The following is a 22,601-nucleotide window of genomic DNA, read 5'->3' on the forward strand; positions in this document are numbered from 1 at the left end:
ATGGAAAAGCAAAAACCCAGGATAGCCAAACAATCCTGTGCAATAAAAGAACTTCTGGAGGCATCACAATCCCTGACTTCAAACTCTACTACAGAGCTACAGTACTGAAAACAGCCTGGTACTGGCATAAGAGCAGAAGGGAGGACCAATGGAACCGAATAGAAGACCCGGATATTAATCCACACACCTTCAACACCTGATCTTTGATAAAGAAGCAAAAATTATCAAATGGAAAAAAGAAAGCATATTTAACAAGTGGTGCTTGCATAACTGGATATCAACATGTAGAAAAATGAAAATAGATCCATATCTATCACCATGCACAAAACTCAAGTCCAAATGGATCAAAGACTTCAGCATAAAGCCAGCCACACTGAACCTTATAGAAGAGAAAGTGGGAAGTACACTTGAACACATTGGCACAGGAGGCCACTTCCTAAATATAACCCCAGCAGCACAGGCACTGAGAGAAACAATTAATAAATGGGACCTCCTGAAACTGAAAAGATTCTGTGAAGCAAAGGACACGGTCAATAAGACAAAATGACAGCCTACAGAATGGGAAAAGATCTTCACTAACCCCACATCAGACAGAGGTCTGATCTCCAAAATATACAAAGAACTCAAGAAATTGGACACCAAAAGAATACATAATAAAAACACTCCAACAAAAAAATGGAGTACAGACCTAAACAGAGAACTCTCAACAGAGGAATCTAAAATGACTGAAAGACACTTAAGGAAATGTTCAACATCCTTAGTCAGCAGAGAAATGAAAATCAAAACAACTCTGAGATTCCATCTTACACCTGTAAGAATGGCCAAGATCAAAAACAATGGAGTACTACACAGCAGAAAAAATAACAACAGCTTGAATTTTGCAGGAAAATGGATGGAGCTAGAAAACATTATTTTGAGTGAGGTAACCCAGACACAGAAAGATAATATGTACTCACTCATAAGTGTTTTTTAAACACAAATCAAAGAAAGCCAGCCTACCCACTACAATCCCAGAGAGCTTAGACAACAATGCGGACACTAAGAGAGACTTAAGTAGATCTAATCTACATGGGAAGTAGAAAGTATAAAAAGACAAGATCTCCTGAGTAAATTGGAAGCATGGGGACCTTGGGGGAGGTTTGAAGGGAGGAAGGGAGTAGAGAAAAATGTAGAGCTCAATAAATATCATGGGTTCTAAAGGAAAAATAATAATAAAGAAAATTTAAAAAAAAATCTCAGCCGGGCAGTGGCGGTGCAGCCTTTAATCCCAGCTCTCAGGAGGCAGAGGCAGGCAGATCTCTACAAATTTAAGGCCAGCCTGGTCTACAAAGCAAGTTCCAGGACAGCCAGGGCTACAGAGAGAAATCCTGTCTCGTAAAACCAAAAGAAAAAAAAAACCAAAAACATAAAAACGTAAGGTCTACTCACGGTCACAGGTTCACACTATTAGTCTAACTTCCTAGTTCTTTTTTTTTAAATATTTATTTATTTATTATGTGTACAATATTCTGTCTGTGTGTATGCCTGCAGGCCTGAAGAGGGCACCAGACTCCATTATAGATGGTTGTGAGCCTCCATGTGGTTGCTAAGAATTGAACTCAAGACCTTTGGAAGAACAGGTAATGCTCTTAACCTCTGAGCCATCTCTCCAGCCCCCTAACTTCCTAGTTCCTGCTCCTCTGTAAGGTCACCGATTTGGATGACCTTTAACAATATAGAGGTTGCATTTCTTTATTCGGACTTTGTTTAACTAGGAAAAATGTTCATTCATTTCATCTTGCCTGCCTAAGGCACCTGATTGCTCTGATGAAAAGCTGAGTAGCCAATAGGTAAGCAGAGGATGGATAGGCAGGGCTGGAGGCAGAGAGAATAAGTAGGAGAGCGAGGAGGAGGAGAGAGAGAGGAAGAGGGAATAGGAAATGCCTGTGGCCAGCAAGCCAGCCAGCTGGACGTGGAGGACATGCGGAAGGAAGGAAGAGTAAAAAGCCCAGAGGAGCCGGGCGGTGGTGGCGCACGCCTTTAATCCCAGCACTCGGGAGGCAGAGGCAGGCGGATCTCTGTGAGTTCGAGGCCAGCCTGGTCTACAAGAGCTAGTTCCAGGACAGGAACCAAAAGCTACGGAGAAACCCTGTCTCGGAAAAAAAAAAAAAAAAAAAAAAAAAAGCCCAGAGGAAAGCATGAAGGGAAACAGGTTAAGTGAAGGGCTGAGGCCCAGAATTCATAACTACTGAGTTTCTGGTTAGTGTCCCAGCTATAAATGTATTGAAGTACAGCAATCAAAAGCCCCACTTTGATTCACCAAACTAACATGCCCAATCAAATATACCACCACACCCTAGCCCATTCTAACACAGACCTCCCTTTCTTCTATTCTTAGACGTTCCACCTGCAAGGTCCCTCGCTGTTGTTGGCTGCCCGGATCGGAGAGCGGGAGAGCAGCCACTTTAACTTTCCTTTCCTGTTCAATACATGATCTCTGTGAAAACAGGTGTGTGGGTGTGGTTTGTGCCTAATCCGGGGTCTGAGAGAGAGCACCCCAATATGTGCATGTTCCTTCAATGGTGGCACACGTCTTTAATCCTAGCACTTGGAGGCAGAAGCCAGTGGCTCTGAGTTCAAGACCAGCCTGGTCTACAGAGTGGGTTCTAGGACAGCCAGGGCTACACAGAGAAACCTTGTCTCAGAAGATCAAAAAGAAAAAGAAAGAAGAAAGGAAGGAAAGCCGGGCGGTGCTGGCGCACGCCTTTAACCCCAGCACTTGGGAGGCAGAGGCAGGCGGATCTCTGTGAGTTCGAGGCCAGCCTGGTCTACAAGAGCTAGTTCCAGGACAGGCTCCAAAGCTGCAGAGAAACCCTGTCTTGAAAAACCAAAAGAAAAAAGAAAAGAAAAAAAGAAAGGAAGGAAGGAAGGAAGAAAGAAAGAAGGGAAGAAAGAAAAGAAGGAAGAAAGAGAAGAAAGAAAAGGAGAGAGAGAGAAGTGGCTTCTTGTGGTTGCGTCTGAACCCCAGGACTTCATTTCCTAATTGGTCAAATTAGGGCGAAGTTGGGGTTCTTTGGGAGAAGCAGATATTCCACCTGCAAGTCCCTCCCAGAGCAGGGGCTGGGCTCTTGCTCGGAGTGGCCGCCTTCAGCCCCAGCGCTAGGTCTCCGCAGTTCTGCCTTTTTCTCAGTTGACAGTAAGCAGGGAGCTGGAACCTCCCAGCTACCCTGTGAGGGCGTGGCCAATCTGAGCCTCTAGGTACGGGACAGACCTCAGGTGCTGGAAGAGCCGGGGAATGGGGGCTGGGAGGAAACAGCTGACTTCCTGAGACCTTGGAGTCTCTTCACCCCAGTGCTGGTGGCCTACTCCCGGGAGGACAAAGGGCTGGTTTAGGGATCAGAATCCTGGGGGTGGGGAGGACGAGCAGCTGGGCTGAGGAATTTCCTGAGTCACACCGCTAGGTCTCCCCACACCGGGAGGACAAAGGGCCGGCAGTGCTGGGTTTAGAGGCCTGGGGCAAACTGTGGGGCATTTACCTTCTCGCCCAGGCCTTCAAGACCCTTGGCATCTTTTCTTCGTGCAGGAACCTCTGAGGTCATACAGGGGTGGCTGACCTGAAACTTGCTTACTAGACCAGGCTGGCCTCTGCCTCCAAGGGTTGGGGTTGAGGGTGTGGCCACCATGCCTGTCTCCATGTTGTTTTGGGGGCATTTGACCGTCCTGACTTGGCCCAGGGATTACAGAAGCATCCACGTGTACCTGCTCACGCGGTGCTGGGGTCTGCATGGAGCTCTTTGCGGTGTTCGCAGGGCAATCACGTTACTCAGAGCCCTCTTGCCACACCCCTCAAACCAATCTTCCCGTGAATCAATCTGTACAGCCTTCCCTCGTTATCAAGGGGGACAGGGTGGGGCTGTGAGTTCCAAGCTGGGGGCGGGGGAGAGCTGTGTTTGGGCTGAGGGCTCGCACTTGGCATGCTCCAGGCCCCGGGTTCCATCCCAGCTAAATGGTGCTGTGTATCTGTCATCCCCGTTCTGAAGTGGAGGTAGGACGGTCATGAGTGAGGCTGTCCCGGCTACACAGTGAGTTTGAGTGTAGACTACGTGAGACCAGCTCTGAAAAAGGAGAAAAGAGAAATAGAGAGGACGCGGGTGATCCCAGCCCGCAGGGGGCTGAGAGAGTTACGTGAGACTTTCTCCAGTAGAAATGGAAGCTCTCGTACTCAATGGGGCTGTTTAGGGGGGTGGCTTAGCCTCGCTTTGTGTTCCCAAGTGTTCCCCTCAGCGCCCCGGCTCCCTGCCCGCCGCAGGCAACCTCGCGGGTAACTAACTGTCCTCGGCCCCCCCAACGCGCGTCCGCGAGGACGCCGCTCCGTTTCCCCGTCTTTTCCACCATCGAGTCTGCGCAGTTGCTGACAACAACAAACCCTCAAGCCCCGCCCCGCTTCCCATTGGCTGCAGGGGCCGCGCGTCTTTGGCGCACCCGGCCAATAAGAGACGTCAGTGGGCGTGGCCAAGGGCGGGCAAGTCAGACTTGGCATCGCGCACATTGGCCGGCTGTGTGAGGGGAGGAGCTGTGGCTCCGGCCGCCGCGATGAGCTGGTGCCGACTAAGCCGCTTACTGAAGCCCGCGCTGCTGTGCGGGGCTCTGGCTGCTCCAGGCCTCGCAGGCACCATGGTGGGCACCCCGGGGACCTGGGGGATGGCGGTCACAGCGGTCGTGTGGGCGATCTGGTGGGGACAGGGTCCGGGGTTGGGTCCCCGTGTCCAGGGTGGAGACCGGGGGTCGTGTTAGCTAGACTAGGGGGTCCCCCGGTGGGAAGGCGGACTCCGGGAGGCATTCCCCGGGCAGAAGGCGGTCAGGCCTTGGCGGGGGAGGTTCCTTGGGGGTGGGAACCGGTGTCGGGGTCACCATAGCGGGCTCTGATCTGGTCCCGCGCCCCGCCCGGCCTGGTGCGTCACAATCGGCGGCACCTTGGCTACCGGCTCTTTGTCCCCGCGCTGCCCTCGGGACTCCCAGTCGGGGGAAGCATGGGCCGCGCGGCCGCCGGCAGCCCGGGACGTGGCGGGTCCCCGGGAGGCCGGCGACGGCGCGAACCTCGACCCCAAAATACTCGGAAGCGCCCGAGCCCCCGGAGGAGGAGGAAAGCTCGAGAGCGCCGCCGCAGGAGGGCGCGCCCTCGCGGGACGGATTCGGCGCCCGGGCCGCTACTGCAGAAGCCTGCTCAGGACAGCAGCTGCGCCGAGCTCCTGGGCTCGGTGTGCGGCCAGGGGTACCCCTACCGTCCCCTCCCCTGGTAGCATCTTCTAGAGGCTCCACAGCTCCTTTCAGAACGCCCTGAAGGGGGCAGATGCACGGAAGCCGGAGGAGCCTTGGTCTTCCCCGCAGCCTAGTGCTGCTGGGCATTCTTTTTGTTGGTGTGGTACTCTGTCCCTGGGAAACCTGGGGTAGGACACTCAGTCTCCCTGTTTTACAGTGCGCGTCCCGTGATGATTGGCGCTGTGCGCGCTCCATGCACGAATTCTCAGCCAAGGACATCGACGGGCACATGATTTGCCTGGATAAGTACAAGTGGGTGCCTGGCTATGTGGGTGGTGCAAGACCGGTCTGAAAAAGTGACTCCCCTGACGGTGACCTCATTCCTACTTTTTCTCTCCCAGGGGTTTCGTTTGTATCGTCACCAACGTGGCCTCACAATGAGGCAAAACCGACGTAAACTACACTCAGCTAGTCGATCTGCATGCCCGATATGCTGAGTGTGGTTTACGAATCCTGGCCTTCCCCTGCAACCAGTTCGGGAAGCAGGTGCGTAATGGTCCCAGGCAGTGCCCAGAGTCGGGGTGCTGTGTTAGTGTGTGTATCTGTCTCTCTTTCATCCACCTTACCACAGTCTATTGCTACCCGCAGGAGCCAGGAAGTAATCAAGAAATCAAGGAGTTTGCAGCCGGCTACAATGTGAAGTTTGACATGTACAGCAAGATCTGTGTAAATGGGGACGATGCCCACCCACTGTGGAAATGGATGAAAGTCCAGCCCAAGGGCAGGGGCATGCTGGGAAAGTGAGTTGCCCTGGGGGAGTGGACCAGGATGGGAGCAGGCGCCAGCTTTTTGGTTTGTTTTGAGGCAGGGTCTCACTGTGTAGCTCTGGCTGGCCTGAAATTCACAGAGATCTATCTGCCTGCCCTGCCTTCAAAGTGCTGGGATTAAAGGTGTGCATCACCTGGCCCAGCCTCAGATTTATTGGCATGTGTATGAATACTTTGCCTGAGTGTATTTATGTGCACTACTGGGGTGTAGTGCATGCAGGGGCCAGAAGAGGGTGTTGTACCTCCCGGAGCTGGAGCCACTGTGGATGCTGTGGCTACAATTCTCTTAACCACAGGCCTGTCTCCACCCACCCCCTCCCCAGATTATTTTCATTTTGTGTACGGGTATTTTGTCTGCATGTATGTCTGTGTACTACATGCACGCCTAACACTCTGAGAGATCAGAAGAGGGCCTGTGATTCTCTGTGAGCCACTATGTGATGTGGTGCTGGGAATGTCACTCCCCTTCTTCAGGAGAACAATCTATTCTTTTAACTGACCCCACACACACACACTTTTTTTTTTTTTGAGGCATGGTCTCACTGTGTAGCCCTGGCTGGCCTGAAACCCACAGTGTTCCCTAGGCTGGCTGAACTCAGATCTGCTTGCCTCTGTCTCCTGAGTGCTGGGGTTAAAGGTGTGCACCCCCATGTCCTAGTGGGTACCACTGCTAAGCCCTCTTTTTTTCCCCTCTCTCTTAACAGTGCCATTAAATGGAACTTTACCAAGGTAAGAGTGGCATACAGTGTGTGTGGGGGGGGACACCCAACTCCCCTGTACTCTTGTCACCGCATTCTCTGTCCCACAGTTTCTCATCGATAAGAATGGCTGCGTGATGAAGCGCTATGGTCCCATGGAGGAGCCCCTGGTGATAGAGAAAGACCTGCCGTGCTATCTCTAGCCCTACAAGTGTGTGCCCCCACCGAGCCCCTCTGCCCTGTGACCCCTGGAGCCTTCCACCCCGGCACTTATGACGGCCTGCCTGCAAACCAGCTTGCTGGTGGGGCAGTCCTGAGAACCTGGCGTGCACCCGCCGGAGGAAGGTCCCGAGGCCTGTGGCCTGGGCTCGAGCTTCACCTTGGCTGCCTTGTGGGAATAAAATGTTGAAACACGTGTGTGTCCTCGGGTCAGGAATTGAGCGCATTGCGGATTAGATGGCCATGCCTGTGCCCCAGGACTCTGCAGGTCCGGAACTGGGTCAGCAGGTTTTAGTTCCCTAGTAATTCCTGAGGCTCTGCCCAGGCCAACAGGAAGGACCAGAGTGTGGGCAGGGCTGTTCCTAGGAGGGCCCTAACCTGTTAGGAGGCCTTTTGGGTTGAGGTCTGGGGAGCTGCTTTAGAGTTGCGTGCATGTGTGTAAGCTGTCCATGTTCTAAGTGGGGCTATGGGGACTACCAGCAGTGGGCGTGGTTGAGCCAGAGCCTCTGGGGCAAGTCTGGAAGTCCTGTCCCTAGTAGCCCATGGCACATCTGTGTGGCTCTGAGCTTTGTGACCCTAGGACCGTGGGCTTAGCCAGTAGATGGCCACCTGCCCCAGCCTTCCCTCCACTGACTGAGGACCCCCAGCCCTGACTGCAGCTGCCACGGGGTGAATTCCATCTCCAGCTGGTCCCCCAGCCAACAAGAGGATAGGTTTGCTGACTAAGCTGTCATCTGTGTCTACTCTCAAGGGGGGAGGGGCGCGGCTGCTCTGTGACCCTCGAGTCCCCCCTTTCCACTGACCTGCAGGCCACAGCACACTGGGAAGTAGGCAAAAGGCGCATATATTTTTAAAAAAGATCTTTACATATATACACCAGAGTTAATTATAAATACATAGAAACCAGGGCCCGCTAGCTGCCCACAGATTCCGGAGCTGGGAAGTGGCGGGTAACAATAATTTAGGGAGGAGGGGATTGCATATATTAACGGGGTCTGCCCCGTGGAGTCCCCATAGACGGCGGGGCCTCAGCACCGGATTTCCTGAGTTACCAGCTCTCTGGGACCACCAAGCCCCACGGTCTCCAGGCTGGGCGCATAGAGCAGTGCAGGAGAGGCTCCGCACCCAGCTGGCGGGTAAGGCACTGCGGCCAGGTGCCCTCAGTAGTCGTGGGAACCTCTTTGCTCGCAGAGGAGCCGGTGTGGGCCTTGCTGCCCAGGACAGTTGTAATCCAGGGGCCATGGTGGCCGCCTAGGAGTTCGGGAAGGGTGGGCTGAAGTGGATGACGCTCTGCCTCTCTGTACCCCCACCACCCATGCCCACCAGAGGCGCAGGGGTCTCGGTGGGCCCTGCGCGCAGAGAGCGGAGCATGTCCTCCAACACTTCCCTGAAATTGATGTCGCAGCCCTGGTGTGTCAGCTCTGCGGGGTTGGTTGCAGGGTCTCTTGCACCCAGCATCAGAGAACTGGGGTCGGGAGGAGGAAGCGAAGGGAAGGCAAAGCGTGGAGGTGGCGGGAAAGCCTCGGCCGGGGGACTGTAGGTCAAATCCAGCACCTCACCAGGACCGCAGGGAAGCGCGATGGCGCGTGGAGTGGGTGGACGCGTGGCCAGCCCATGGGTGCTGCGGCGCTTCACCTCGGCATCCATCAGACGCAGCTCCTGCAGTATGCGCGGAACACAACCCTCGGGGATCTTGATGCCTGAAGTAGGGAGGACACGCGGTCATGTCTGCCTGGGGACGATACCTGGCAATCCTTTCTCTGGGGATCCCGTGCCCGCCGCCCCACTTACCCACTTGCTTCTTCTTGTCCTTGGTCTTGAGGCGCACGATCTGTAGGTAGCTGCTGCTGCTGACGTCCGCCATGACGGCAGCGATGCGGCCCCACACGCGCAGCAGCGCCCCACACAGCATGTAGTGGTGGCGGAGGCGCAGGCCCTGGGCGCAGCCCTTGCCCTCCTGTGCCAGTCGGCAGCGCTGGTTCCTGTACCAGGGGATCACCGGTCAGCTCGCAGCGTGCGCTTTCCCAGCCCACAAGGCCCTGGGACACTGGGCGCCCGGCCCCGCCTCCCGCCAGGCCTCACCAGGTGGTGTGGCTGCAGTGCTCCAGCGACAGGGCATAGGTGCTCTCCCAGGGCTCCCGGGCCTCCTCCGCGGTGACCTGGGGATGCAGGCCCAAGTCAGCAGGGAAACAGACTCAGGGGCTTCCCCACACATTCTCAGCTGCCATGGGAGGGTAGGGTGGTCCTTCCATACCCGGTGGAACCTGCGGCACAGGCTGTCCAGGGTCTCCAGCTGGCTCTGTCGGCCGATGTTCGGCTTGTAGACGGTGAAATAGTCACCGCGGTTCTGTTCCGCCAGGAGGCAGCTCATCTTGCTGCCTCGTACCTAGGGCCCAAGAGTCACCACAGTTGCCCACCAGGGTCTCTGGGTAGGTGGCTGACAGGGCACCTACCAGGAGTGGGTCCACTCACCTTGTAGGAGAGGTAGAAACCGTCATAGGGACCTTTCAGCTCCAGAGACCTGGTGAGCGCCTCTTCCCACTTCATGCCGCGGTCCACACTGATCTGCAGTGGCGAACAGGGTATTAGCAGGTTCGGGGGCTGTAGCCATGGCGGGGGCTGGGTGGCTTCCTGCTCACCTTATAGAAGACCACCTGCCCATCCTGTGGGTGCCCAGGTGCCAGGAACACCTGCTGGCTTTCTTCATGAATCTCATTGATGCCAGGGGCCAGGTCTGAGGAGAGGATAGGTGGTCAGCGGCCAGGACAAGACAACCGATTCTCTGATATACCACAGAGGTGACCCCGTGAATGCGCAGAGGGACCAAAAGCCTGGAAACCAGATGTCTTGTGGGTGTCAGGGAACCCTCTAGTCTAGGGTCTCTGGTGTATTGTTGTGCACAGCTGCAAAGAGGGACTGTGTCTGTTGCCAAGGAGAGCTGTCTTTTTTTAAAAAATATTTATTTATTATATGATATTCTGTCTGTGTGTATGCCTGCAGGCCAGAAGAGGGCACCAGACCCCATTACAGATGGTTGTGAGCCACCATGTGGTTGCTGGGAATTGAACTCAGGACCTTTGGAAGAGCAGACAATGCTCTTAACCTCTGAGCCATCTCTCCAGTCCCGATAGCTGTCTTTTTTAAAAAAGTTTTATCTCTGTGTCTGGGCATTTATCTGCACGTGTGTGCATGCCCAGGGAGACCAGAGAACGCATCAGATCCCCTGGAGCTGGAGTTACAGCAGTGGGGTGGGGTGGGGAAGGCGAGCAGGCCGTTGAACTACCTCTCCAGTCTCCCTATTTGTTTACACTGAGACAGGTCTCAGTAGCTCAGGCTGGCCTTGAGGTCACTGTGCGGTTGGAGGAACTGCCTTTACCAGCCCTGGGTTGGCAGGTGGAGTAGCAACAGGGGCTCTGTCCAGTGAGCACAACACACAGCTGGCATGTAGCCCAGGCTGGCTCTTAATGCAGCCGACACAAAAAACATAATCTTTTGGAATGTGTTGAGATTCCTTGTGCTGTAGCTGCACTGTGTGGGTCTCTAGCATGAGCTTCCCAGGTGATCACACTTAACAATGACAGCAGCTTGGACCAATCTCTGGTCCTCGTCTGTAGCTTCTCAACGGTAGACTTCAAATATACAATGTATTGGCCCTGGATCCCATGAGGGGCTCCCAGCGCCTGAACTCCAGCCCTAGCCGGAAGCTTACCCAGAATGCCCATGTCGTATCTGCCCTCCTTCTTGTCTATCTCGATGAGGTGGTCAAAAGTGTCAGAGAAATACTGGAACAGAGCATTCTGCTTGTGCACCTCCAGCCCCAGGATGCGGTTCAGGAACTTGGTAATGGAGCAGTCTGCGGGCAGAGCTGAGTCTCAGGGCGCCTTCGGGCCCTCCCAGTGGCCCTTGCACCATCACCTTCCAGTATTCCCGGGACTCACCCTTCTCCACATCCAAGCAGCCAGTGCGCGACTCACGGCCACCGATGCCCACAGAGAGCAGGCCCTGCTTCATGTCTGCGAGGGTAAACCAGCCGCTGGTCTTGGATCCCGGGGGACCCTGCCAAGTCCTTTCCCTAGAAGCCCGCCCATGCACCCAGTCCCCAAATCCCGATGGAACCAGCCCCGCTGTAGTCCGCATGCCTCCCAGAAAGGCTCACCACGAAAGAAGGCGGCATCCCCTCCCGGGTAGCCCTGGGGCAGGGGCACCCTGCTGTCCGTCTGGCCCAGGATGGTGGTGAGGACGCGGCTGAGAGCACGGGTGCCGTACTGTGGGGCAGGCGGTGTGAGTGGGGCCGGGGTAGAGTGACCTCCCCGCCGCCACCCTCTACTTACCTTGTTCTCGAAGTTGTACTTGCTCAGGTCTCGGGACTCGGTGGCCCTGCGATCTCCGTGGGTCAGGGCACCCTGCCAGAGTGACCCAGGACCATTTGTGATTCAGGCTCCATCATTTCCTGACCTTCCCCAGGTCCGCCCTCCGCCCCTGCCCCATCTGCTCACCAGGCTCTCCAGCCGCTTGGCCACAATGGAGGCGAACCTGCGCTCCCCGGCCAGCTCCGAGATGAGGAAGACGTACTCGGGCGCTGAGACCTGGTTGGATCTGTGGGTGCGACCTGAGGACAAAGAGGCTCTAGTGACTGGGATGGGGGTCTCGGGGAAGGAACAACCCGGGCCGGGGCTGGGGGCCTCACCAAACTGCTGAATGGCACGGTCTGCGCTCCAAGGCAGTTCCAGGGTCATGTGTACCCGGCGTCGCTGGTTCTGGACCCGGCGGTCGGCTTGGAGGGAGACACCGGAGCTGGAGGCCTCAGAGATGATGGCCACAAGCTGGGGGTGGGGGTGCGATGGGACAGGGTGTTGGGGGCCTTCTCACTGTTCAGCTCTGGGTCCCCAGGGTTACTCCCTTGCAGAGCTGTGCTGGGAGCACCCCAGGGCACCTGGGCCCCTCGCTGCCCCGCACCAGGCCCCACCTTCTCGCCGCTCATAAAGCGCTGTTTCTCCCTGAGGTTCACATGGTCGATGGACAGGCCCTGTTCTGCTCTGGACTCAAAGACCACCGACCCGTCAGGCCTGGACACTACACGGCCTTTCCTTCCAGTCATCTGGTTGAGGAGAGAAAAAGGAGACTCCCACCAGCTATCAGTGTGGTAGCCCTGCTGGGACCCTGTGCAGGGACTTGGTTTCCAATGTGGCCTCAGCCCATGAGGATTTCTGCCTTTGTCTTTCTTTGCTTTCTTTTTAGAAAATAGTAATTATTTTATATATGTATATGTGTCTGTGTGGCACATGTGTGCTGGTGTCCTCAGGTCCACCCAAAGAGTGTTTGCGGACCCATCTCTCACCTCCCTCTGCAGTCAGGCTCCACCCCTGTCCCTACGGTGGCTCACCTCAGCCACACACTCAGGACCCCCAAGCTGGTGGATGAGCTGGTCCAACGTGTTCACCGGCAGCTCCCGGCCCAGTGTGCGCACCTTGGCCAGCAGGCCTTGTTTCAGCCGTTCTACCCGGTCCAGGACACCAGGCCCCTGCTGGTCTCTCTGAAGTGGGTACAGGGGACCTGGAGAGGGAGGGAAGAGCGACAGTGTCAGTGAGGTCGCAGCAGGGGTGGGGCCAAGCGGGACAGAGTCACCCTCCTGTGTCTGACAGGCTTTGAGTCTCACTTTCCCCGTCCCCCATGGGTGTGTGCTGGGGAAAGGACCTTGTGTGGTTGTGTCTGCTGTGTAGAGCACGGCTGGACGATGGAGGCTCACCTCGGTCATCAGTGGGGAGCGTGGGGGCCTCCACGATGACCACATCGTCATCTAGCAGGGACTCTGGGGATGAATTGAAGTCGCTGTCCAGGCCAGCATCTGACTCTGTGCTGCTGCCGTCGCTAATGCGGATCACTCCTGAGGCCTCCAGAGCCAGTCTGGGAGCCTTGGGGACGCGCCCCCGGGGCCGCCCTGCAGGAGGGGTGGGGAAGCTGAAGCAGGGGTAAAGCTGGAGTGCAGGGCAGGGGGCAGGAGGCACCGAGGGCGCTAGTAAGGCCTGACTAGGACAGGGCAGGCTTCCTGTGCTCTTCCCGTGTCTTGTGTTCCCTCCAGGAAGACCCCAGCCCTACTTATGGGAGGGAAAGGTGAACTGAGACATCATGGCCCCATCCTCAGCCCTGGCTGGCTTCATGGCTGAATTCCACTGGAGAGTGAGAGAGGCTCAGAGGCTGTCAAAGCCTGTTCGAGGGACAAGTTCAGGGACCTCCTCTCAGTGCTGTAGGCTGCCGGAGGGTAAGGGGCCTGTGGATGTTCTAGGGACTCAGGAGTGGGAGAGCCCTGCACTGTCCTGTCCTTCATGCCGGGCTGTGTGTCTGCAGGTAAATTACTTGGCTTCTCTGAGTCTGGTTTTGAGGATCTGTGAACTGGAAAGTAGGTGGCCTTGTGCTCTGACCTGTGTTTCTGGGCACAGTCCCGTCCTTACAATCAGCATGGACACAGCCAAGAAGCACAGCTGTGCAGCACACAGAGGCTGCCCCATCTGCCAGCGAGTGGGGCTGGAGCTGGGCAATGATACAGGGGTCCTAAGGCCTTGGCTAGTGGGGCTGGCTGGATGGGTGGCCTGAGATTGGAGCCCACCGGGGTCTTGTCCCAGAACTTTGGTGACCATGTGCATACTCTCAGATGGGTTGGTACAGGACACTAGAATGGGGTGGGGAGTGGAGCACACAAAGCCAGGAGGAACCTGGTAGGCTCTTACTTTTCCTCTTTCCGCCTCCCCGGTCCCGCCTCCTCCGGGTGGAAGGGAAGTGCTTCTGAATGAGCGACAGGAAGACGCCTCTGCAGAGGAGAAGAGTGCTCAGCACAGCCGCCACAGCATGCGCCTCAGGGAGAGGAGTGACAATGGGATACACTGGTCCCAGACTGGGGCCCCTGTGTGGGATTGGCAGGGGGAAGCTTCCCTAGGGTGGACTGAGGTGACTTCTGTCAGCCTGTGAGGGCACAATAGGCCAGACCTGAGAAGCCCATTATACTGTGTTAAAATGGTACTACCTGCCGGGTGGTGGTGGCGCACGCCTTTAATCCCAGCACTCGGGAGGCAGAGGCGGGCGGATCTCTGTGAGTTCGAGACCAGCCTGGTCTACAAAAGCTAGATCCAGGACAGGCTCCAAAACCACAGAGAAACCCTGTCTCAAAAAAAAGGTACTACCTGCGTGGGGGCAGATGTCCAAAAGTCTCCTGTTGAGATCCCAGCAGTGATGTGCCCTCCAGACCCAAGGGCCACCCTCAAGATTCCTGTCTGGTCCTACCCCTCCTGGCTTTTCACAGTTGCTGAGGGTCAAGGGGTAGCAATAGGCCATTCAAGGTGACACACCAGGGAGTCCCCCATCCAAGGCTGCCCTGGTGCCTGTTGTGTCCCCAAAACTTTCGCCACTCACTCTGCAGCTGAGACAAAGCAGTCCAGGCGCCCTTCATTCTCATCCAGCACCTCGCGGGTCCGCGCCTCTCCTGTGGACTGCAGACCGATGACCACACACTGCAGGGATGGAGTGTCTGAGCCGGCTCCAGGGTAACTAGCCCATCTTATCAAGTCCCCCTGAGGTCCTGCCTAGCCTCCGGGCATCCCACCATCTAACTATGAGGGGAGGTGGCAGCTATCAGGGTCATGGCCTCAAGGCTGGTCTTGGCACTCACCTTGTCCTGGCTCAGCTCCTGCTGGGCCAGCTCCACCAGTCGCTGCACCTTAGCTGCAATGCACAGGTACTTGAAGAAGCGCTGGTGCGCTGACCAGAACTGACCCCACAGGGACTTGCGAGACTCCAGGCCGATCCAGTCGGCCGCCTGCTGGAACACGCTCAAGGCCTCAGCCCACTGCAAGAGCAAGGCCTGTTAAGCCTGCCAGCTGACCTTAGGCAGGGACTCCAGGGGCTGGTGGGGTGAGGGGCAGTAAGGGTAGCAACCAAAACTGCACAGTGAGAATGTCACAGCCAGGGCCCAGGGCAGGGTGAACAGGTTCAAAACACAGGCTCATATACAAAGCTGTCAGGTTGTGCAAAGGCTGTTTTGTTATTTGACTAAGAATCTTATATAGTTGACAGAGGTAGAGGTGCACACCTTTAATCGCAGCACTCCTGAGGCAGAGGCAGGGGGATCTCTGAGTTTGAGATCAGCCTGGTCTACAGAGTGAGTTCCAAAACAGTTAGGGATACATAGAGAAACCCTGTCTAGAAAACCAACCAAAGAAACAAATAGAATCTCAAGTAGCCCAGGCTGGCCCTAATCCCCTTGCTTCAGCCTCCTGAACACTGAGACTTAAAACACTATGTCTGACTTAAAAGTCTCCTTGGGGCAGGGGCTGCTGGAGGCCAGGTTTCATGTATCCTAGGGCTGCAGGAGGCTGCAGGAGGCAGGGTTTCGTGTATCCTAGGGCTGCAGGAGGCAGGGTTTCATGTATCCTAGGGCTGCAGGAGGCAGGGTTTCGTGTATCCTAGGGCTGCAGGAGGCTGCAGGAGGCAGGGTTTCGTGTATCCTAGGGCTGCAGGAGGCTGCAGGAGGCAGGGTTTCGTGTATCCTAGGGCTGCAGGAGGCAGGGTTTTGTGTATCCTAGGGCTGCAGGAGGCAGGGTTTTGTGTATCCTAGGGCTGCAGGAGGCAGGGTTTCATGTATCCTAGGGCTGCAGGAGGCAGGGTTTCGTGTATCCTAAGGCTGCAGAAGGCAGGGTTTCGTGTATCCTAGGGTGGCTTTGAGCTGGATATGCAGTCAACAATGACTTCATTTCTGATCCTCCTGCCTCTGCCTCCCAAGTGCTGGGATGACAGGCCTGCACCCCATACCTAGGTTTCAGAGTTTCTACAGGACAGGGGAGCTCAAGGCCACCTGGGCACCATGAGCACCATGTCCAGTCATCTCTGCCAGGTCCTGAGCAGGGTCCCTGGTCTCCACACACTCCCTGCTAGGAGTCCCACTTGTCTCATGATGCACTCCGGAGTTCTCTGGGGATAGTGCTGGGCCTGAAGAATCGAGAATGTTCACTGGAGGCCACAGGGACAGGCACCATAGATGCCCGCTGATTCCCAAAGGGCTATTCTCAGCATGGCTCTGCCAGGACCATGCATTTTGGCCTTTTGTTTTGTTATGTTTTGAGACAAGGTTTTCCTATGTAGCCCAGGCCTCCTGAGTGCATGGTGGACAGCAGTGTGCTGTCAAGCCTTGCATACACTGGACACGCTGGGTATGACGGCACACGCCTATCACACCAGTACATGGAGAGCAGAGGGAGGAGGGTCCAGGTTGAGGACCTGTTGCTGAGACAGTGTGGGAACAAGAATCTGTCCATACAGAGCCCATGGAGGCGGGACACAGTCACTGGCTCCACGTCATCATCTAGTGCAGCATCCCCTAGGCTGTGGAGGCAGGTCTGCCAGCGCCACAGTACCACACTGGTGAATCCCTCATGAAAAGTCAGGGATTCTGGTACACACAGGTGGCTGAGGCAGGAGGATTGCCAGAACTTTGAATCCAGCTGAGCTATAGTGAGAATGGATAGTCTCAGAAATAAAAGTAAAAGTGATGGGGCTGGAGATGGAGAGATGGCTCAGTGGTTAAGAGCACTGGCTATTCTTCCAGAGGATCCAGGTTCAATTCCCAGCACCCGCATGGCAGCTCACACCTGTCTATAACTCCGTTCAAGGAGAGCTGATGCCCTCACAGAAACATGCAGGCAAAATGCCAATACACACAAAAATCATGAAAGAAAGAAAGAAAGAAAGAAAGAAAATAAGCCTGGCGGTGTTGGCGCACGCCTTTATTCCTAGCACTTGGGAGGCAGAGATAAGCAGATCTCCATGAGTTCGAGGCCAGCCTGCTCTACAGAGATATAGGACAACCAGGGCTACACAGAGAAACCCTGTCTCGAAAAACAAACAAAAGTAAAGCGAATAAAACTAAAGAGCTAGAGCAGTGCAGGCTCAGGCCAGACAGCCCCGGGAGAGCAGTGCAGGCCCGGGCTCTGGAAAGCACCGGCTCCACTATAGAAACAACATCTATGGGATGGCGTGACTGTTCAACACAGATTAGGAGGAGGAACAGAGGTCCCTGTTTACCCCAGCTTACCAGCCGGGCTGCCCGATTATAGACCTGCTCGAAGGCGGGGGACAGCGGGATCTCCTCAATGCGGAACGTAACCCCGGAAAAGCTGAGCTGGCGTGCGATGTACATGCCACTGACCTTCATGTCCATGGCCACAATCTCCATGGCGCCCACTCCCCTGCAGACAGATGAGCAGAGGGTAAAACACAGCACATGGCAGAGGCCCTGTGGCCATGAGAAAGACACAAGGCTGGGCCTGGACAGACCTGTATGGCCAGAGGGGAGCCTGGCAGAGGACTTAGGAGAAGGGCTCATCTTTCTGAGAGGACAGGAGGTGCTAGGGAGAGACAGGATGGCATGTGTGCATCAAGGGCCCTCAGGATTCCTGGCAGGGACAGCCATCCCCACAAGCAGAGCAGGGGCTCACCTCTTTTCAATGGCGTGCAAGAACTCCTCGAAGGTCCGGAAGGGTGTGCCCTCGCCCCAGATGCCCAGGCGACTCATGTAGATCATGTTGCGGGGCTCGGAAGCACCTAGAGGTTGGTTGGAAGCAGGGAGCCGAGTGAGGTACAGTGTCATAACCCCAGGGAAGTGGGGAGGCCAAGGGAAGAGAACTGAAGTCCTAGGGAACGTGTCCAGGGGTACCCTCAAGGTCAGGCAAAAGGAGGCATGGAGACAGGAAGCTCCATATTTGCTCCAGGTGCCACCAAGCAGAAAAGGTACTGATCGAAGTTCTGTGCACAGCTGGCAGGGCGCCCCATTCCTGTGTAGGTGTACCAGAGGCCACATATGTGAAGGAGCTTGCCCACCCAGCTCAGCTGCTGCCCCCATCCCACCTGTGGCGCTGGCGTACACCACTCTGGCCTGGGGCAGCTTGCTTTGCAGGTCTAGCACGGCCTTGCCCATCTTGGTGGAACTGGCATTCTTGGCTTTGTGGCACTCATCAAATACAATCTGGGATATGCTGGGTTAAGGAATGCTCCAGAAGGATGGAAGGTGTTCTGTTGGTAGGTGTTAAAGGGCACTGGGAGTGGGGCAATGACAGCCTATGGAGGCTTGCTTGCTCAGCAGGCAGGAAGCTGAGTTCCATCCTCAGCACCACATAAGCCAGGCCTAGCTAGCGGTGCCTGCCTGCCACAGCAGCCCCTGCTGAGGGAAACCCTGCCTAAAAAAACAACAGTGCCAAGGGGACATGGCTTAGCAGAGCACACGGTAACCATAGCACCAAGGAAAGAACACACTGGGTAGAGGCTCTTGCCACAGCAAGCTCAGGGCCACCACTCCTGGTACATCCCTGCAGGGCCAGCGGCATTCACCACGGGCATACACTGTGTCCTGGGTCCTGTGGGCTGCCCACATGGAGGAGCCCCAGCATGCACAAGCTCTGTCCATACAGTTAGTCAGTGGCTCCAACACTATATATAGGGAGTCTGGTTGCCTACAGGCTTGCTAGGACCAGATCAGGATGAGTGCGGAGGAAGGACAGTTTGCAGGTTCTACCCTATGCTCAGCCCTGATATCAGAACAGTTCTGAAAGGGCTATGCATCTGAGGTGAAGATGCAGGCCTAGTTGAAAAGGGAGCTCACAACCACAGGTCAGTGCGTGCCAAGACCTCAGTGTTGCCTTGGTCCCTCCATTGCTCTCCGCTCCCAGGCTGAGCTGCTCTAGCCCCTTGGCTCTGCCCTTCTCTGTGCCCATCCATCCACTGGCTGCAGGATACCACACCATCAAAGGCCTCGCCGCACCACTGCAGGATCTGGCGGAGGCGTGTGCGATGCTGCCCACCTGCCTGGCTTTCTCCAATCAGGGCAGAGTAGGTGGCAAAGAGGACACCCTCTGAGGTAGTGTTGTCACCATACTTGATCTGTGGACACAGGTTCAGATGTGGGGATACGGGCAGGGACTCCTCTACTTTAGTTTCTTCCTTAGTAAAGGTCATCCATGACCTCCCTACCTTGCTCAATGCGTGCACCGCGATGCCTGGAGCCTCAATGTCTCTCAGGTCCCGCTCCGCATCATACTTGAGGTCATTGGAGGCACTGAACCTGGGGGAGAGACCTGGTCAGACACAATGCTGCCTGTCTCATGTTATCCCACCCACCCGGGACACCAGGCCAGGCAGGAACTCACCACAAAGCTTTCTTCCGGCCCCGCAGGTAATTCTCCACTATGATGCCAGCCACTGTGCGGCCCTTGCCCACGCCGGCTCCATCCCCAATCAGGAACCCAGCGCGCTGCCCACTGGGCAGTAGGACCTCATGTTGCTGTGGGTGAGCAGAGGTGAGTCAGGCCTGGGGTGCAGGTGGCCTCCTCATGAGCCTGGAAGGGGTTGAGGGGGCTGGCACCTGGCAGGCGTAGGTGATAGCTTCCAGCTGTAGAGCAGATAGGGTCCCGTTGTCTGAGGTGGGTAGTGCCAGGGTGTAGGTGATGTCTGGGGGAGGAACACTGGACAGTGTACTGGTCTCCACTACACGATCTGGATGCTGTTTCCCAATCTTGGCTGGTGAGGGGACAGAGGGCAGAGTTGGCGCAGAATAAATAAATAGGGTAGAAGTAGCCAGCAGGATGCCAGGTGTGCACTCTGCACACACGACTCTGTCCTGACGCCCGCACTATGGATCGGGTGTGCACTCTGCACACACGACTCCGTCCTGACGCCCGCACTATGGATCGGGTGTGCACTCTGCACACACGACTCTGTCCTGACACCCGCACTATGGACCGGGTGTGCACACACAACTCCGTCCTGACGCCCGCACTATGGACCAGGTGTGCACACACGACTCCGTCCTGACGCCCGCACTATGGACCAGGTGTGCACACACGACTCCGTCCTGACGCCCGCACTATGGACCAGGGAGGGGCCATGAGCCCTCGGGTTTACACAGCTGTCTTCCTAGGAAGCATCTCTATCCTGTCCCTGGCCCAGACTTACACTTGGACGGTACGTAGTCGGCATAGGTCTCAGCGTGGCCCAGTTCTTCTGCCTCCTCTTCCTCTTCTCCCTCCTCCTCCTCAGGCTGGCTGTGTGACTGCAGGGTGTGACATTTCAGGGTCTGTCCTAACTTGCAGTGACCCAGCTTTCCCCAGGGCAACAGCCATGCTGCACGGAGTGGGCCACGCACAGTGCTGTGGAGGGAGGTGGCTCCACCTTTTCCCCTAAGTGGGGCTTCAGATTTCCAACTGCAAAATGGGCAGGGCTGCCCTGGACACTGGAGATGCCTTTAGAGCCTCTCTCTAGATCCCCAGGAGATACCCCAATTTACCTGGTAGCTGATGAGAAGAGGGGTGCTGGAGAGGGGGGTCACTGGATCTTCAAGAGCCGAGAATGGCCCATTAGGCAGTAACAGCTGTAGGGGACAGGAGGGGAGGATGTGAGCCATGGCCTCCTAAGCCAGCACCTGTATCCTTAGGCTCATTCTCAGGGCCAACCCCCCCCCCCCCCCAACCTGGGACGGGGCAGATCCTGGTAGGACAGGCTGAGGACAGATTGTGTCCCTGTGGCATGTGGGGGACCATGAGGCAGTAGCCTCTGGGCAAAGGAGAAGCAGACAAAAGGCAAGCAAACATCCCAGAGTGCAGACTCCCTTGGGAGGGCCTGTCCATCTAGTGGCTAAGGAGGAGCGGTCCTGCAAGACCTCCTCAATGTCCCCAATACTGTGATCATACTCCAAATATCACAAGCCAGAGTCCTTTACAGGAGAGATGGATGGCCCTGAGCCTCATCATAGTGACCTGGGACAGGACACGTAGCCACAAGTGTCGAAGGGTCAAGATAGACAAATGGTGTGGTCTGGCCAGTGAGTTGAGTCTGTAGCCATCATAGGGGATGTGGCTTTTCTTTGCAAACGGATTCTCAATTCCCCAATCTAAACATAAGGATATATTTTAAAGACTTATTTATTTATTTATTTATTGGTTTTTCCAGACAGGGTCTCTCTGTAGCTTTGGAGCCTGTCCTGGAACTAGCTCTTGTAGACCAGGCTGGCCTCGAACTCACAGAGATCTGCCTGCCTCTGCCTCTGCCTCCCAGGTGCTGGAATTAAAGACTTATTTATTTTATGTGTATGGGTGCTTTCCATACATGCGTGTGAGTGCATTGTGTGTATGTAGGCCTGTGGAGGCCAGAAGGTGCCAGCACCCCTGAAATTGGAGTTCCAGCCGTGATCCATCACTTAGATGCTGGGAATAAAGCCCGTAATGACAGCACAGTCCCCTTTGTTTGGCTGGTTTTTTAAAATAAAGGCATGTAGCCCAGGCTGGCCTCAAACCCTAAAATCCCTATCCTCCTGAGGACTGAGGTTACAGGGACAACAGCACACCTGGTTCATGTGGTCGGAGGATGGACCCCAGGCTTTGGGCAGGCCAGGGGAGCACTCTGCACTGACTGGCCGAGCAGGGACCGACTGCTCAGTGATGGCCCTGATGGCCCCTGCTCCTGATGGCAGGCGACCTTCAGCCCTGGCCTCAGCATCCTTGAGGGAGGACAGGAGTCTCTGGGGCACTGCAGGGACACTCACTGTCACGTGTCCCCTGCTCTGCTGGGAACAAAGCCAGGGGTGTCGAAAGCCAGCGGAAGCTCGGGAAGGTTACAAGTCCACACTCAGCCCTCCTGCCTCCTTCTACTTCTTTTTTTTTTTTTTTTCTTTCTTAAATTAACAAAAACCCAAACAGACTGGTGGAGGTTCCTGGAAGGCTGAGTCATGTTCCGGCCTGCTGGGCTGGGGCAGTGCAGGGTGTTAGGTTTCAGATAGGGGCTTAGTCCACAGCAGCCTGAGGCCCTGGGCGGGGTGGGCAGTACCCTGTGGCCTTGATCTCAGAAGGGAATGGTCACAGCAGCTCCTCACAGCAGGGGGGGGCAGCACACAGGGGCAGCCTGTCCTGATAGCCCCCTGCCAACTACACAACTGGCCTTCACCTCAGAGCTGCATGAGGACTCCCATCTGGGGACTCCTGGGAACATTCCTAACCTACACTCTCAAAGTCTACAGGTTTCCATTCGGAAGATCCCAGGAAGGCCTAGACTGGGGTTCCCTTGTATCACTAGAATTAGGGACCAGGTCAAGCTCAGTGAGGTTCCATCCATGCCAAGGGCTCCCCAAGTTGGAATGACCATACATGCCATTAGTGTCCTCTGGGGGCACTGCACCCTGCAGCCTGGGCACCCCAGTCACATACCTGCTGAGTTCTGGAGCCCTGTCTATGTGGAAACCCATCCACAGTGTGTAGAGCAAGAGAGGTCAGTCCCGGAAGCCATGATGCCCTGGGAGACACTGTCTGGGGTCTCATGTGTCAGGGAGTCGTCTGCTAACTGTCTCCTTGTCCTGAACACGAGGCCAGGTGCTCTCTGTGAGGCACCCTGGACCTTGCCAGAATTTTAGCAGGGTCACTGACTGTACCCGCCCAGGCCAGAAGCAGCCCCTTGCGGTCACATCTGTCTTCATCCACACCTCTGGGGTCCACCAAGGGTAGAGTTCTTGGGGTGAGAATTGGTAACCTAAATTGCCTTTGGAACTAGCTCCGTAGACCAGGCTGGTCTCGAACTCACAGAGATCCGCCCGCCT

The 22,601-nt window shown here is 55.8% G+C and overlaps 2 protein-coding genes across 11 annotated transcripts in view; one reads left to right on the plus strand and one right to left on the minus strand.

Annotated features, from left to right (window-relative positions):
• Positions 1-4,545: 4,545 nt before the first annotated feature.
• Positions 4,546-7,178, plus strand: Gpx4 (glutathione peroxidase 4). 2 transcript variants are annotated; one of them, XM_041669384.1, is made up of 6 exons: positions 4,546-4,656; positions 5,456-5,550; positions 5,640-5,784; positions 5,887-6,038; positions 6,770-6,794; positions 6,874-7,178. In XM_041669384.1, the coding sequence occupies exons 1-6, from the start codon at positions 4,573-4,575 to the stop codon at positions 6,964-6,966; spliced, it is 594 nt and encodes a 197-aa protein (XP_041525318.1). In that variant the 5' UTR covers positions 4,546-4,572; the 3' UTR covers positions 6,967-7,178. The 2 variants fall into 2 exon arrangements, with proteins under 2 accessions (XP_041525318.1, XP_041525319.1); XM_041669385.1 differs by lacking the exon at positions 4,546-4,656 and adding an exon at positions 4,995-5,237.
• A 651-nt stretch (positions 7,179-7,829) lies between these two features.
• The window catches only part of Sbno2 (strawberry notch homolog 2), a 46,536-nt gene continuing 31,764 nt past the window's right edge, over positions 7,830-22,601 (minus strand). For all 9 annotated transcript variants that reach the window (XM_041669362.1, XM_041669361.1, XM_041669370.1 and 6 more), the window contains 27 exons: positions 20,304-20,387; positions 19,973-20,069; positions 19,383-19,537; positions 19,168-19,301; positions 18,992-19,082; positions 18,758-18,901; positions 17,873-17,990; positions 17,464-17,569; positions 17,061-17,214; positions 14,643-14,819; positions 14,387-14,484; positions 13,708-13,787; positions 12,729-12,920; positions 12,366-12,535; positions 11,949-12,080; positions 11,670-11,805; positions 11,479-11,591; positions 11,314-11,385; positions 11,139-11,247; positions 10,921-10,995; positions 10,692-10,835; positions 9,622-9,716; positions 9,455-9,547; positions 9,237-9,368; positions 9,065-9,141; positions 8,774-8,964; positions 7,830-8,682 (listed from right to left, as the gene is read on the minus strand). In XM_041669362.1, the coding sequence (XP_041525296.1) occupies positions 8,234-8,682; positions 8,774-8,964; positions 9,065-9,141; positions 9,237-9,368; positions 9,455-9,547; positions 9,622-9,716; positions 10,692-10,835; positions 10,921-10,995; positions 11,139-11,247; positions 11,314-11,385; positions 11,479-11,591; positions 11,670-11,805; positions 11,949-12,080; positions 12,366-12,535; positions 12,729-12,920; positions 13,708-13,787; positions 14,387-14,484; positions 14,643-14,819; positions 17,061-17,214; positions 17,464-17,569; positions 17,873-17,990; positions 18,758-18,901; positions 18,992-19,082; positions 19,168-19,301; positions 19,383-19,537; positions 19,973-20,069; positions 20,304-20,387 (3,618 nt within the window). In that variant the 3' untranslated portion in view covers positions 7,830-8,233. The remainder of the gene's footprint in view (positions 8,683-8,773; positions 8,965-9,064; positions 9,142-9,236; positions 9,369-9,454; positions 9,548-9,621; positions 9,717-10,691; positions 10,836-10,920; positions 10,996-11,138; positions 11,248-11,313; positions 11,386-11,478; positions 11,592-11,669; positions 11,806-11,948; positions 12,081-12,365; positions 12,536-12,728; positions 12,921-13,707; positions 13,788-14,386; positions 14,485-14,642; positions 14,820-17,060; positions 17,215-17,463; positions 17,570-17,872; positions 17,991-18,757; positions 18,902-18,991; positions 19,083-19,167; positions 19,302-19,382; positions 19,538-19,972; positions 20,070-20,303; positions 20,388-22,601) is intronic.

This window comes from Microtus oregoni, unplaced genomic scaffold (assembly GCF_018167655.1).
Source record: "Microtus oregoni isolate MIOR12 unplaced genomic scaffold, Mior012 000019F_ref0000042, whole genome shotgun sequence".
Lineage (NCBI taxonomy): Eukaryota > Metazoa > Chordata > Mammalia > Rodentia > Cricetidae > Microtus > Microtus oregoni.